Source organism: Trachypithecus francoisi, unplaced genomic scaffold (genome assembly GCF_009764315.1).
Source record: "Trachypithecus francoisi isolate TF-2019V2 unplaced genomic scaffold, Tfra_2.0 Lachesis_group0, whole genome shotgun sequence".
In the NCBI taxonomy this organism is placed as follows: Eukaryota; Metazoa; Chordata; class Mammalia; order Primates; family Cercopithecidae; genus Trachypithecus; species Trachypithecus francoisi.
In genome coordinates this window covers 162,966,286-162,982,335 of record NW_022681453.1, presented here as the reverse complement: position 1 = coordinate 162,982,335, position 16,050 = coordinate 162,966,286, and the positions used below count along the sequence as shown (strand labels likewise).

Sequence of the window (16,050 nt, the reverse complement as noted above, 5' to 3'; positions counted from 1 at the left end):
AAAAATCTATTAGCACTAAACTGACTGCATGGAGTATCCTAGAATTCACTTAAGTCTTGCCAAGAAATTAAGGAGCTTCAGGAACTTGGTGTTCCAAAGCCCTTTACCCCAGGTGGTAGCAAATTGAAATCATAAAAGTTTAAACCACTGCACAGCTTACAAATCTGCAGGGTAGCTCTGCAGTTGCCTTGCAAGGATATAGAGAAGTTAATATCCCAAATATTTAGTAACATTTATGCTAATGAGCCTTCCATAATAACCATAAATGGCTTTCACATGTTGTTTGTTTGATGTGAACTGGCAGAGTATCTATTGACAAGAGAACATTGTGAAGTCCTGGGACAATTGAAAATAAGCCGAAATTCACTTTCTTGAAATATACATTCCTTCATATAAGAACTAAACAATGTATTTCCCAAAGAAACAATTATTTCCTGATCTAACTTCTCTCTCCTACCTTGTTCAAAATTTTTGTTCTATAACTTGCAAGAACCCAGAATACTAGGTTCTTATGTTTTGGGTTTTTGCATAGTTGTATAGTCATGAACGACTGTAGTATACAAGAGGTGTGCAGGACAGTGGGGTGAAAACAGAAGCCCTCAATAGGCTGCTCTAGCACAAACATACTCCTCCAACACCCAGTCCAATGTTTCTCAACTCCACCATGTTTGCTTTCCATCTTCACTTTCAAACTGAGGAAATTTGCATGATCTCCAGTTAAGATACACTATATACCACAGGGGGTAAATTTTTAGGCATGTTCCTAATAACCTTGTTTTTATGGTTTATTATCTGCTATTTCAAGAAACATCGAAATTTCCAGTTGTATTTTATTAACTAGAGATGTGAGAGTAGTAGATATTTTTTAAATACTGGACTAGTTTTGTCTATCATTTTGTACTGCAGTTATAAAACTGACACTGTTTACAATTAACAGTGTTCTAGAATCCAGTTGTTTGGACAGTATTTTACATTATGAAATACTGACTTCAGATGGTCACTGCTATTTTTGAGATCTATGACTATGTTTCAAGGAGATCCATTGGTCTGACAAAATAAGAGATGTATATTCCTGAAAATTGAATGTCCTCTGGAGTCTGTGGTCTGGATGGTGTCAGAGAGGTATTAGAACTGTCCTCAGAGGTCATTACAATTTTCTCATAGTGTTTGTCAAGGAAAGAGTGGAGTGCAAAAGGTCTTCTATAGTATTGGGCCCTAACCAAGTCAGGAAGAGAAGCAAATGCCATTGAGAATGCGGTTGGAGTTCTTTCAATGTGCCTTCCCTCTGAAGATTTTTAGACGTGTGCCAGTCATCCCTGTCCATCTGGCTGCCTCTCGTTGGCCATCTTGCCCCCTCCCTCATGCTAAATTGTATTGACCATGTCTTCTATTCCAGGCTTAATACAGTAAATATTTTTTGCTGTGGCATGGTGTAGTGGTTACACAGATTAATAACACTCTCTCAATTCAAATTCTAGCTCCCAGGTAATACTCTATATTACTTTGGACAAGTTACTTAACCTCCCTATGACTAAAAAAAGTACCTACTTCACAGAGTTGCTCTGCATTTAAGTGAGTTAATTCATGTAAAGTGCTTATAAGCATGGGGTTATTACCTGCTAAAATGTTAGCCAATGTGATTATTTAGCCTCTTTTTCAGTTAAAGAAACATGCTTAACATTAATCATACATCGAAAGAGGTTTATGTGCTGATTGTTGGGATCAAAAACACTGAAGAGGCTGTGAACATTCCACCAAAAAAAAAGTCTAAAGGTATTCACAGGGATCTGCTGGGACCAGGATAAGGCGAGTGAGGCCCTTGACCCTGTGGCAAAATTTCAATGGGACACCAAAAACTCATAATCAAGATAAAATTTTAATGCAATATTGCAAAACTCCAAATTAATGCTTAAAATCCCTGGTAACAAAATATTATTAAAAGTTTAAAGACAGGGTCCAGCAGGGCCAGGATCAGGGTGAGGAAAGTGAGGTGGAATTGTATAAGTTCAGGGTTGGATCCTGTCCTTAAAATTTTGCTATTGTAGTCTTTATAACTTTTTGAAATTAACTTTGATTTTTAAAAATAATTTTCATTAAAATTATCTTGGTTACTGAATTTTTTGGTGCCCCCTTAGATTTTGCACCTGAGGTATCTCACTATCCTAAACCTCGTGTTGGCCCTGGGAGTATAGACATTGTCCATTACAGTCTGGGCAGGGGGAAAAAGTTTGTGTATTCTTAAACCCAGAGTGTGTTATTAATCTGTGCAATTAACCATGACACCATGCTACAACAAAAATATCTACTGTATTAAGCCTGGAATAGAAGACATAGTCAATAAAATTTAGCATGAGGTACGGGACAAGATGCCCAACTAGGTGCAGCCAGGTGGAACAGCTGCCGCTGAGGGACCAGGACTACTGGCACACTCCTAACAGATCTTCAGAGGGAACAACTGAGAGTGGCTGGAGAGAAGGCACAGAAACTGGGCTGAAGGGGAAGGAAGTTGGGAATCCTGCATGGGGCCACTGTACACCTGTGCACCAGGACCCATTCCTGGTCTCCAGTGACGCTGGGGGAATGGGTGAGTTGAACTGGCAGGGAGCAACCTACTCTTGCCACAGGCCTCTGGAATTCCAGATGGAGGAGACCCCTTGACCACCAGGGACACTTGAGTTGGTAGGGAGAGCTGCTTAGAGAAGTGGTAGGGGCAGCACACCAGCCGATGTGGAGCCCAGAGGGTTTGGTGCTTGAGTGTCTGCAGCAGAGCATGGCCAGGGAGACCATCCCCCTAGGCTTGACTTGCTCCCATGGGAGACTTTAGACCCAGGGGAACTGTCAGACCTGAACTCTGCAGGCAGTCTTGCCCATTAGAGGAGGCTGATCTGACCTGAGCACCCCTTGATCTTCTGGCCTCTCCTGAGGCCCAGCCTGACCATGCCTGCTTGCAGTGCAGCCGCGGGTACCCTAGGGGTCTACATCATAGCTCCTGTACTGCTGAAGAATCATGCCTAACTGGAGGAGAGATCCAGTGGGGAGACCTACTCCTTCCCCTAACTGCAGCTTCCCCAGGCTCAACAGCCACACCCCTCCCCATGTTGCTTTTCTGGCATGTATATACATGGGCAGATTTTGACTTTGCTGCCCTGCCAACATGCATGTGCCCTGCTACTGCTGCTGACGGGAGTGTATCCCACCTCACCTCCCCTGCCATTGCAGTCAGAGCCTTGGCGGCACAAAGGCAGCCAGCCCTGGCCCTGCCAGCACCCTGCCCCTGTACCAACAGTGCTGCTAGAGTGAAACTAGGTGCAGAGAACAGCGGACCCTTCCCTGCCCTGACATGCACTCCTACCTCTGTGCATGTCAACATGCACAGAGGTTGCACACAGACCTATGCCCACCAGTGCTGCACCTTGTGCTAGCACCACCACCAGTAGGACCACATGCACAGTTGCCAGGGGAGAGACCCAGCTCCCTGAGCCATTCTGCTTCTGGTGCTGCTGTGAACGCCCACAGGGAGACAGGCACCCTGACACCTGCTAGCACCTTTCCACAGCTGACAAGTGTGCACCCCTCCACACTGCCACTCCACCACCGCTGCCGCTGCTGGCACATGCAAGCAAGGATGGATCCTGCTGCCACCATCCTACAAAATGCTTTGGCTGGCACCACCCATCAGAGTGTAGTGACCAGCTGTCCAGGAGCAAATTGGGCCCCCCAGTGCAATGAGCTGACTACCTTGAGGAGCCAGAGAACAAAGTTGGGGCCCAATACAGGTCTCCCAGAGTTAGAGCACACAGCCCAGGAGTTGGGAGCTGAGCATTGGCTGCCTAAAATTTTCCAGAAACAAAGCCAGTCTACTGAATCCATCTTATACCAAAATCAAACTGTCAAAGTTATCAAATAGAATAAAAGGAAAAAAACTTCAAAGATTGAAGGAAATTCAGCCCACAAAGATGAGAAAGAGCCAGTGCAAGAACTTTGAGAACTCAAAAAACCAGACTGCCTTTTTTCCTCCAGGTGACCACAGTACCTCTATAGCAAGGGTTCTAAGCCAGACTGAGAAGGCTGAAATGACAGAAATAGAATTCTGTGTATTAATAGGAATGAAGATCATTGAGATGCAGGAGCACATTGAAACACAATCCAAAGAAGCTAAGAAACATAATAAAATGATACAGGAGCTGACAGACGAAATAGCCAGTATAGAAAAGAATGTAACTGACCCGATTGAGCTGAAAATCACACTATAACAATTTCAGGCCAGTCACAGTGGCTCACGCCTGTAATCCCAGCAGTTTGGGAGGCTGAAGTGGGTGGATCATTTGAGGTCAGGAGTTCGAGACCAGCCTGGCCAACATGACGAAACCCCATCTCTACAAAAATTAGCCAGGTGTAGTGGTATGTGCCTGTAATCCCAGTTACCAAGGAGGCTGTGGCAGGAGAATTGCTTGAACCTGGGAGGCGGAGGTTTCAGTGAGCTGAGATAGCACAATTGCACTCCAGACTAAATGATGGAGTGAGACTCCATCTCAAAAAAAAAAAAAAAAAATGCAATCTCTAGTATTACTACCAGAATGCACCTAGCTGAAGAAAGAATCTCAGAGCTTGAAGACTGGTTTTCTGAAATAAGACAGGGAAGAATAGAGAAAAAGGAATGAACAAAATCTGCAAGAAATATGGGATTGTGTAAAAGAGATCAAATCATGTCCCTGAAAGAGGTGGGGAAAATTGAAGCAACTTGGAAAACATAGAAATATGTTATATAGAAACATAGAAATTTCATCCATGAGAACTTCCCCAACCTAGATAAAGAGGCCAACACTCAAATTCAGAAAATGCAAAGAGCCTCAGTAAGATACTTCACAAGAAGATCATCCCCAGGACACATAATCATCAGGTTTTCCAAGGTCAAAATGAAAGAAAAAATGTTAAAGGCAGTTGGAGAGAAAGGTCAGGTCACATAGAAAGGGAAGCCCATCAAACTAACAGCAGATTTCTCAGCTGAAACCTTACAAGCCAGAAGAGACTGGGGGCCAACATTCAACATTCTTAAAGAAAAGAAATTCCAACCAAGAATTTCATATCTGGCCAAACTAAGCTTCATAAATGAAGGAGAAATAAGATCCTTTTCAGACAAGCAAATACTGAGGGAATTTGTTACTACCAGACCTGCCTTATAAGACCTCCTAAATATAGAAAGGAAAGACCATTACCAGCCACTACCGGTATACACTGAAGTACACAGACTATAAGTGACACTATAGAGCAACCATACAAACAAGTCTGCATAATAACCAGATAACATTGTGATGACAGGATTAAATCCATGCAGGTCAATACTGACCTTGAATGTAAACAGACCAAATGCCACAATTAAAAGGCGCTGTGTAGAGTCGGATAAAGAAGCAAGGCCCAACTATATGCCGTCTTTAAGAGCATCTCACATGCAATGGCACACATAGGCTCAAAGTAAAGGATGGAGAAAAATCTACCAAGCAAATGGAGAATAGAAAAAAGCAGGGGTTGCTATTCTGATTTCAAACCAAACAGATTTTATACCAACAATAATCAGAAAAGACAAGGGCATTACATAATGGTAAAGGGTTCAATTCAACAAGAAGATCTAACTATCCAAAATATACATGCACCCAATACAGGAGCACCCAGATTCATAGGGCAAGTTCTCAGAAACTTTTTTTTTTTTTTGAGACGGAGTCTCGCTCTGTCGCCCAGGCTGGAGTGCAGTGACCGGATCTCAGCTCACTGCAAGCTCCGCCTCCTGGGTTTATGCCATTCTCCTGCCTCAGCCTTCCAAGTAGCTGGGACTACAGGCGCCTGCCACTTCGCCCGGCTAGTTTTTTGTATTTTTTTTTTTAGTAGAGACGGGGTTTCACCATGTTAGCCAGGATGGTCTCGATCTCCTGACCTCGTGACCCGCTCATCTCGGCCTCCCAAAGTGCTGGGATTACAGGCTTGAGCCACCGCGCCTGGCCAAGTTCTCAGAAACTTTACACCAAACAGAATGGTGGATCATGAGGTCAAGAGATCGAGACCATCCTAGCCAACATGGTGAAACCCCATCTTTACTAAAAATACAAAAATTCGCTGGGTGTGGTGACACGCACCTGTAGTCCCAGCTACTCAGGAGGCTGAGGTTGCAGTGAGCTGAAATCATGCCACTGCACTCCAGCCTGGTGACAGAGTGAGACTCCGTCTCAAAAAAAAAAAAAAAAAGTCAAAAAATAAATGCTGAGGAGGCTGCAGAGAGAAAGAACACTCATACACCATTGGTGGAAGTGTAAATTACTTCAACCATTGTGGAAAACAGTGTGGTAATTCCTTAAAGACCTAAAAATAGAATACCATTTGACCCAGCAATCCCATTACTGGATATATACCTGAAGGAATATAAATCATTCTGTCATAAAGACACATACACGCATATGTTCATTGCAGCATTGTTCACAATAGCAAAGACGTGGAATCAACCTAAATGCCCATCAATGGTACACTAGATAAAGAAAATGTGGTACGTTTATGCCATGGGATACTACACAGTCATAAAAATAACAAGATCATGTCCTTTGCAGCAACATAGACAGAGCTGGAGACCATTATCCTTAGCAAAGTAACGCATGACCAGAAAACCAAATAATGCATGTTCTCACTTATAAGTGGGAGCTAAATGATGAGGACACATGGACACACAGAGGGGAACAACAGACACTGGAATTTTTCAGAGGGTGGAGAGTGGGAGGAGGGAGAGGATCAGGAAAAATAACTAATCGGTACTAGGCTTAATATGTGGGTGACAAAATAATCTGAACAACAAACCCCTATGACTCGAGTTTACCTGTATAACAAACCTGCACATGCACCCCTGAACTTTAAATAAAAGTTAAAAAATAAGATTCAGCTATTATAATACTAGCATTTGGAATACTTTTTATGTGCTAGGCAGTGTACATATGTTATCTCATGTGATACTTACTATGGCCCATTCTTTGCAGATGAGAAAACTGAGATTTAAGGAGGTTCAGTTACTTGCCCAAGGCCACAGAGCAAATGAGTGGTGGAGGTGGGATTCAAACTCTGCCTACCTCTCAAGATTATGTGTTTTATACACATAGTGGAATTACTGTGCCCGTCTATTTACTCTTTAATGACCGAGATCCTAATTTGTTTTACTTTATGAAAACTAGTCATTGGTGTGAAATGAGCAGGAATTTGGAAAGTAAATAATTTCCTTTAAATAAGAATCTAATTTGGAAAGTGTTGCTTATTAACTACAGTCCTGCTTGGCTCATTACATACCCAAAGCTTATTAGCTTTTGCCTAGCCTGTCTCAAGATGCTTTTGCTCTCAGTAGTGTAGTGATACTTTTATAAAATATTTGTTTAATTTTTCTGAACATGTTTGGGATGGGCTATATGAGGGGAATCTTTGTTATTTATAGGCAAAAAAGGATCCACCTGCAGACTCTGAGGGCACTGTCAGAAGTACAGAAAATGACTCCAAGAGAAAGGATGAGGCTGAGAAAGCTCCAGGTGGCTGATGAGAAAGCCAGGAAGCTGAAGTAAGTTGCTTTTCCTTTAGGCACTCATGCTTAGTACTACTTCTCAGGGCTCTCAGGGAATTTACAGAGAAAAGCAGAAACCAAAACAGGAAACCCCAATGCATACGATTATGTATTTATGTGTTTATTCATTCACTTGTTCACTTCAAGATGACTATTGAGCCATAGATTGAATGTCAGGTGCTATTAATATCAGGCTTTCAGTCTTGTGTGAAGGGAAAGATTAACTATTTGGGAGGTTATTAGTGATGAAAATAGAGTCAATTTCCAAATGAAACCTCATCGCTGTTGACAGCTTCTGCACATACCCCAGCTGGAGACATCACTGTTTTACCCAGATTCCCTAGGTGCTTGCTGCATACCTTCTACCAGGAGACCTCACTTATTTATAGGAAGGAGACTTTATTGGCAGGAAATTGTTAGCTTTTGGAAGAAGTAGACGGGAAACAGAGCTCTGTTCTGTCAAGTGAAATCTTTAGAAAAGTCTATGCTCAGGGCAGTGTTGCTGGTGGGAGATATCACTAGTAATTAGAATATTTACATGAAAAAGTGAAATTTCAGGTGTTAGGATGTAGAGAAAAGGGATCCCTTCTGCAGTAGTGGTGAGAATGTAAATCAGTACAGCCATTATGGAAAAATAGGATGGAGATTCCTCTAAAAATTAAAAATAGAACTAGCATATGATCTGGCAATCCTACATTTGGATTTATATCCAAAGAAAATGAAATCAGTATATCAAAAAGATACTTACACTCCAGTGTTCATTGCAGAATTATTCACAGTAGCCAAGATATGGAATCAACATATGTATCTATCAACAGATGAGGGGATAAATAAAATGTGATATAAATACATATAATGGAGTACTATTTAGCCTTAAAAAAGAAGGGAATCCCGTCATTTGCGACAACATAGATGAACCTGGAGGACATTATGTTAAGAGAAATAAGCCAGGCATAGAAAGACAAACACTGTGTGATATCACTTATATATGGAATCTTAAAAAGTTGAATTCACGAAAGAGGAGAGTAGAATGGTGGTTACTAGGGGCGGGGGGCATGAATAGGGAAATGTTAGCCAAAGGGTAAAAAGTTTCAGTCAGACAGGAGAAATACGTTTTGGAGATCTATTGTACAGCATTGTGACTGTAATTAATAACACTGTTTTGTCTTTTTGAAAATTGCTAACAGAGTAGAGCTTGATTTAATCATCCTACAATGTATACATATATGAAAACATCACATAGTATATATAAATCTAAACATTTTTGTCAATTAAGTTTTAATAAAACTGAAAAAATACATGTATAAAATGAAATTTCAAAGAGCCTAAGAGCCTCAATTTCTGAAAAACTGATTTATCTGTTGGTAGGTTATCAAATTTCCTAGTGTTTCTTATTTTTTCTTCCTCTACCAACGTTTTGGTAGTTTAGGAGCCCCAGTCAAGAACTAGAGAGACAGAAAGAACCTGAACACAAATCTATTCATTTTGTTACCTTGTTAGTTTATCTGAAAACTGATTTAGAGGTGTCCTTGTACTTAGAATGAATATCATGATAAGCCAAATAAGAATCTATGAGTCTATTTTCCCTTAACATGTGCTTTCTTTAATAAATGGGTAGAAAAAGATTTCCATGAAAGTACATTGTGAGCAGTGGTGTGCTGGTAAATATTTAATAACCAGCTCCGGATTTGAAGGGGGCTGCTGATTTGTTTGCTGCTTTCTGTGATATAAATACTTCCACTGTGACTAATATCAAGCTACCAATATGATATCATTTAATTTTCAGTTGGGAAGATATTTACACAGTCTGCTCTTGGGAGCCAATACAAGTTGGCTTCTGCAAACCACTGTGACATTGAGTGTGAATTTTACTGGGAAAATATATTCACATAAATTGCTTGAGCCATTGCATCAGCTCACAGCCCCAAATCTGTTTGTAATACCTCAGAAATGGTGATATTTCCAAGGTGCCATGATTCATGTCATTGGCTGAGGATGAAAGGAAAATTAAATCTCTGATAGGAACAGATTAAAAAGGTAAATTTAATAACATATGCAGATTACAAAATATTTATATTAAAACTTTTAATACAAAGAAGTCACATACCTTTCACATGTTACACTAATATATTTTTCTTATTTGAAGGTAATGGTTTTAAATAAAGTTTGGCCTTGATTTTGTGAATAAATTGTATTGGAATTGTTTCTAATTGTTGATTGTAGAATCAAGGGGGTCTTGTGTTTTAGCTGGAAAATTACTCTATTGTCAGAAGAATTATAATGTACCCATTTTAGAGACAAGAGACCAGAAGGGTGTTCAGTGAGGAAAACCTGAGTATCAATTAGCCCACAAGTAATCAAAGAACTCAGATCTTTTTCCCAGTTTAGTAGCAGGTCTCTTAAACTCACTCTCCTGTAATAAGAAAAAACAAAGTAAATGTGTCTAGAAAAATTCCCCTGCACAATAACTCCCATATATTTCCTCACACATCCTTTGATATGTGGCTCTAGTTTTACTTTTTATGGGTTTGTTCATCCTGAAAGCAGTTTTTGTGTTATTAGTATGTGTTAGGCACTGTGCTTGGCATTGGGAACACATAGCTCTGTCATTGCACTTGGAGAACACACAGAGAGGAGCACTGCCTTCTCCTGCTGCTGCATTTTGGGATTTGTAAGGGTGAATAAGGAACCAGAACATCCTGTGTGTGCTTTAAAAGAGAATCAGATGGGTGCTGCACCACATTCACCTTGATGAGGAAGAGAACTGATGGCCTAATTTTCTAATCCCCCAGTCAATCTGTTGAAATAAGGATCACATTCATCTGTATAATATAGACACGGTTTTAGCAATTCACAGTTATTTTTCTACATTCACTTTAAACTTACAGAAAGATTGTGGAAGAAAAATATGAAGAAAATAGCAAACGAATGCAAGAATTGAGATCTCGGAACTTTCAGCAGCTGAGTGTTGATGTACTCCATGTAAGTAGCCTCTTATTTTAAAGTTTACATGAAAATTTTTCTTGCTTCAGATTCTTGGCGATGATTGGGTAGGAAAAGGGATGAGGGAGAAAACAAGAACATCCAGATTAACTTTGCCGAGTTCCAGGAAGGATTCTAGAATGTAGGTCAACAGTTGGTGACAACGATTCGAAGTGGCTGTAGCGAGAGGTGGGTCAATTGATCCATTTAACAAAAATCAAGCGCCTACTCTGCACAAGACAACTGAATTGGCACTGAATGCGTAACTGATGGGTTAAAATGATTAGCTGACAGGACAAATGTGTGTGTATCTAATTTTTAATTCCACCCATGCTGTTGTTGCTTTACCTCTTTAGTACATTGTTCTCTTTGGTTTTTGTTCTTTTCCTTTTTATTTTGTTTCCTACCCATTTTGTTGTACATTATGTTGATAACTTCATTCAAATTTTAACTGCCATAGATGTTCAATAATGAATAGAGTTGCAGATTCACATGAAATGACCCCAAATTCATATCCTCGGCATTCCGAATCTGTAAATAGCAAACACCATTTTCTCTAATGGTTGACAGTGTCGCCACAGGCCTTGGGTAGGCTCTGATTAATAAGGTGGTCTTCACAATGTCAAATTTGGGCAATAGATGTCAATACCAACCTCATAGCTCTTCAGGTAAAAGCAACTTGGGATGAAGCCATTTTTATAGAGAACTTCTACTGTCTCAAATTCTGATTTTTATTAATGGAGATCCCTGCATGTGAGAGATTCTCTCCTTTAGCAGGAAGCACCAAGCCCCCTGAGGCTGCGGGTACAATCCCCCAAGCCCCAGGGATGCTAATTCTGTTGTAGCTTAGTTATCAGAGGGCTCCAAACCCGGGGGCATGCATGAGACCTCACCCTCAGCCAGATAGGGCCCCTCTTAAGGGGAGATCTGCCAGTAATGCATCTTTCTCAATTATTTAGGGGTTCTATGTGCTTTGGAGTTCTAAAAATCCCAAGTTGGGACCAATAAGAGGCCTAGCTTCCTCTAACCTCAGAAGTCTTCCTCTGTTTAATGGACCAGTTAGCAGACAATACGGGGATGCTGGTTTGATATGTGCTCAATTCCATCCCCCTTTTCCCACCCATCCACCACTCCATGTAAGTGAAGTCCCCATGTGGGATCTGCTGCAGGCTACAGAGACTTGGGAGATGGGTTCTTTCCTGCTCAGGGAACTTGGTGAGTGAAGAACCTGCTGGCTGAAAAGCCATGGGGTCAACAATAGGGCTGGATCCCTACTTGGAGAAGGGTCTTGATGCCACCACTGTGGAAGGACTCAAGCCCCCTCTGAAAACTGGGTGCCTTTCTTCAACTTCCCACACACTTCTAGGCCCTGCAAATGATAGCCTGTGAAGGTGGGTCTTCTTCTCTGGTTCAGTCTGCTTTGTCCCCCTGCAGTGCTGAGAACTGCACATTCCCACAGATCCTGACAAGGAGGCTGACAGAATTGTAAGAATTCTGAGTGTGTTCATGTGTAAAGTACTTGTTTATTCAGCTATAGAAATGGGGACATAGTTTTCTAGAATGCTCAGAAATGTTGTATTTCTTATAAGTCCTCTGCTAATTCGTATGCTGCTGGTCTGATTCCTGTGTACACTCTGATTAATAATGAAAATGGGCCTCCTGAAAGCAGCACTTCATCTCAGATGAGGGAAGACTTGGAAAACCACTACTGAACAGACCTTGTCATAATCTCTTTAGGAAAAAACACATTTAAAAGGAATGGAAGAAAAGGAGGAGCAACCTGAGGGAAGACTTTCTTGTTCACCCCAGGACGAGGATGAAGAGAGGTGGCAAGACAGGGAAGAGGCAAGTTTAATCATATTCACACACATATTCAGCACAAAAGTAAGGCAGGTTTAATGATATCCAGAGAACAAAGGGGAAATAAAATGGGAAGCCGAACACTTTGCAGAGGAGCCTGAAGGGTTTTAAATGTAGCAGGAAAAAGCTTCATTGAGCTGAAAAAGATGAAATAAATATAGGAAAGAAATTAGATTAATCAGATGCAAGAGGCTAAAGAAAAATGTGATAAAGAAGGAGAAGAGGAAGAGAAAAATGCTCCCATCTTTGAGTGCTTTCCTTCCCCTTGCCCATACACGTTTATGATTTAATTTCTTACTAATCTCACTGGGGCTCTGTTCTCTATTCCTTCTTCCATGTCTCTCGCCTGGCGGAAGCAAGCTACTTTATATTTCTAAAGCACTTATAGGAGAGAATCAGAGTTATGGGAGAGAATGGGCTCTATGTCACCTCTTAAACATGTTATAAAAATTATTTGAGGCATATAGGAGAGTGGCTTGCTTTGTTTTTCAGACCCTAGCTGACAAGGCCTTTTATTTTGGCAGGCATTTTCTGCTTGGCTGAATTTGGGCTTTGAAATCTTGAAGCACCATTGAATGTGGAATCATGTTAGGCACCGTTTCTCTAAAGAATGACAGCTTAAAGCAGTTAGATTCCATAATACATAAGACAGGCCAGGTCTGTCTTTGATCCTGTGGCATATACAGTTGTGCTGGGGCTAAAGTTAGGTCTCTGTGAAAAGTACATAGCAGATGAGGTCTCCATACATAGAGTGGTAATGGGGACCAAAGATCAGACCAGGTCCTTCTCCTTTTAAAAGAAGCATTTATAATAATTCTATCTTTCTCTTCAAAGAGAAACAGCAAATCAAAGTTAATTGAGAGTCCAAATACATTCTTATTTTCAAATAATTTTCGAAGTGCACGTAAAGATGTATTTCATGTACTCTCTGTTCTTTATCCATAAAATTCTCTGTGTACTCTCAGCAATCCTTTGAAATTTGGAACCAATTTCACCTCCTGAAACAAGTATTATACAGTACAGAAAACTGACTTCTTAAAAACACTTTATGATGGTATTCTCACAAATACTGCACTGCAGTGTGGCATGGCTTCATTTTACTTATTGAGATTAGATTGAACTTTCTTTTAAATTTTGTTTTATTAAAAAAGATACTCTTGGAGTAGTTTCCCATGAATACCATTTATCAAGAAAAATAGATCAACTCAGCACCAGCTCCAGGTTCAAATACAAATACACACACACACACATACACATATACACACACACACACACACACACACACACACACATAACTAAGGGGAAAAGGCAAAATGATTTATTGAAATGCCTATTGATTTTGGCTAAACCTTTTATTTTTTGGAAGTGTGAATTCTTTCATCATATGGTATCTTAGATCTTTTTCTTTTAGGAAATTGGAATTCATAGAATCACAGAGATTTAAAGCTAGAGGGGAACTTGTAAGTCATTCAAGCTAACACCTTTAATTTTGAGATGCAGAAACTGAGCAGGGCTGGAGTAGGGTGTAGTAAGTGGAATATCCTAGGTGCCAAATTGAAGGAGGCCCCCCTCAGCTGTCAATGGAGTGAGTACCTTCAGTTGGGTACCTTGGGCATCCCACTTGGCTTACCTAGTCATGATCCTGAAACTGAGCCCATGAAGGTTAAATGCTTTGTGCAAGGTCACCTGTCTCATTGATTCAGGGCTGTTTCTCTTATCCCAACTTACCTCCTGAAGTTTGAAAATGTTTAAGGGAGAGGATTAGGTAGGCTTCTTTCCAAGTAGTCTTCTGAGTAAGAATATTTTTTTCATTTGTGGTAGTGCTGTTTCCTTCTATCAGCATCTCATGAATTGTTAATTACCTTCCACAAGGAATTTGATGAACCGACTTTAGAGAACCTGCCTGAGCCTCAGCCTATTCCTTCCATGGACCTCCGCAAACTTGAATCAATTGTAGAGGATGCCACATCTGACCTTGGATATCATGGTACGTGTTTGCATTGGTTTTCACAAGGATGCTCACAGCTGCTACCCAGGTTGCTGTGGCTGACTTTGCAGTGGGCCTGTCTGACCTCTGAGAGAAGCTCTGGGTATATGCAGCTACCTGCTATCAGTTTGCCAGGGCTAGGCTATGACCAGGATGAAAAGTAGAGAAGCTAAGGATTTTTCTGTCCTCTCTATCTTCTTTGCAATAGTGAGGATGAGTTGGAAACTCACATCTGGTGAGAGACTTCTTCTGGATGGGTTAAACAATGTTGTCGTTAACCTGACTTTGGAATCATGCAAACTCTGAATGCTCTGGAGCACTGTGTTTTCCCTGTTCTGTAAATGGTTCTCCCAACTGTCATAAATTTAAATTGAAGAAATGAAGCCAGGCTTTGGAAAATCAACTATGCAGATGTGCATTACCAGAAAATAAAAGTGCTCAGAGCAGGAATACAAAGGCAGGTCTGTAAGATGGCTGACTTTGCTAGAGGACTTCCTGATGCTTTTGCTACCTCAGACTACACAGCAAATGAGTACACTTCCAGCAAACCTCTATTTTCACTTGGGATAAGACTTTAATCAGTGGTCCACATGGAGCAGATACATCCAAATGGAGTAGGTACATCATAAGCTAATGGTTAAATGCATGGGTTTTGGAGTAAAAATGTTGGCCCTATCAGAAAAGGCCCTGACAACATAATCTCTCTAGGTCTGTTTTCTTATCTATGAAATAAGAATAATAATGCCTTCTTTCAGGGCTGTTGTGAAGAGCAAATGAGATGTGGCATGTGGAGTGGTCTTAGTTCAGTGCCCAGCACACAGTAAGTGCTAAAGAAGGGGAAGCAGTTATGACGCTTTGAGCAGAGAAGGGTTATCAATGTGTCTTCTCAGTATAGTTCACCAGTCTCCCCAGTGCCTAGAGCAAAGTTCCAGGAACATTCTAAGCACTCTGTAATTCTTGACTGAATTAATGAGTGGATGAATACATGAATGAATGTTAGTCTGGACCTCTGAGAAGCAGATGCTAAGACAGGACTACAATTGCAATATTACTTTTAGAGAAAATGCTTACATAAAAGAAAGTAAGGAAGAGCTAGAAAAAAACAGGGGAACCATTAGACCACTGATTAAAGTCTTATTCCAAGTGAAAAGAGGTTTGGTGGAGGTGAACGAGATTGCTCTGCAGTCAGAGGTAGCAAAGGCATCAGGAAGTCCTCTAGCAAAGTCAGCCATCCTACAGGCCTGCCTTTGTATTCCTACTGTGCTCCAGTAGTAGCCCATCGGGAGGCATCATAGCCTCTGAGAGAATGCAGAGATGGATTTCAGAGCACACCAGCTGGGATCCTTGGCCAGTTGCACTTTGTGTTGTTGGAGGTCTGCAAGTGCATCCTTAGGGCTGCACAATGATATAACAGCTCTCTTTGGCAGCAGTTTAGCTCTCTTCTCAAGTTGAGAATTAAGGTAGTGAACCTTGAATTATCTTGTCTTCTCATCCCAGATTTGCACTTGAAGTCTTCCTGATAGAGCTGTTAGAGCCTGTGCTGCCTCCTTCAGCTGTATGGAGACAAGCCCCTTGAAGCTCTTTAGATTGGCATCAGCCAACTTTTAAAATGGTGCTATGGAAGCCATCTTGTAACAGA

The 16,050-nt window shown here is 41.0% G+C and overlaps 1 protein-coding gene across 2 annotated transcripts in view; it reads left to right on the top strand.

Moving 5' to 3' along the window:
- NEK11 (NIMA related kinase 11) overlaps positions 1-16,050 on the top strand; it is a 331,953-nt gene that overhangs the window by 121,032 nt on the left and 194,871 nt on the right. For both annotated transcript variants that reach the window (XM_033212686.1, XM_033212687.1), the window contains exons 10-13: positions 7,460-7,579; positions 10,471-10,564; positions 12,302-12,409; positions 14,297-14,411. In XM_033212686.1, the coding sequence (XP_033068577.1) occupies positions 7,460-7,579; positions 10,471-10,564; positions 12,302-12,409; positions 14,297-14,411 (437 nt within the window). The remainder of the gene's footprint in view (positions 1-7,459; positions 7,580-10,470; positions 10,565-12,301; positions 12,410-14,296; positions 14,412-16,050) is intronic.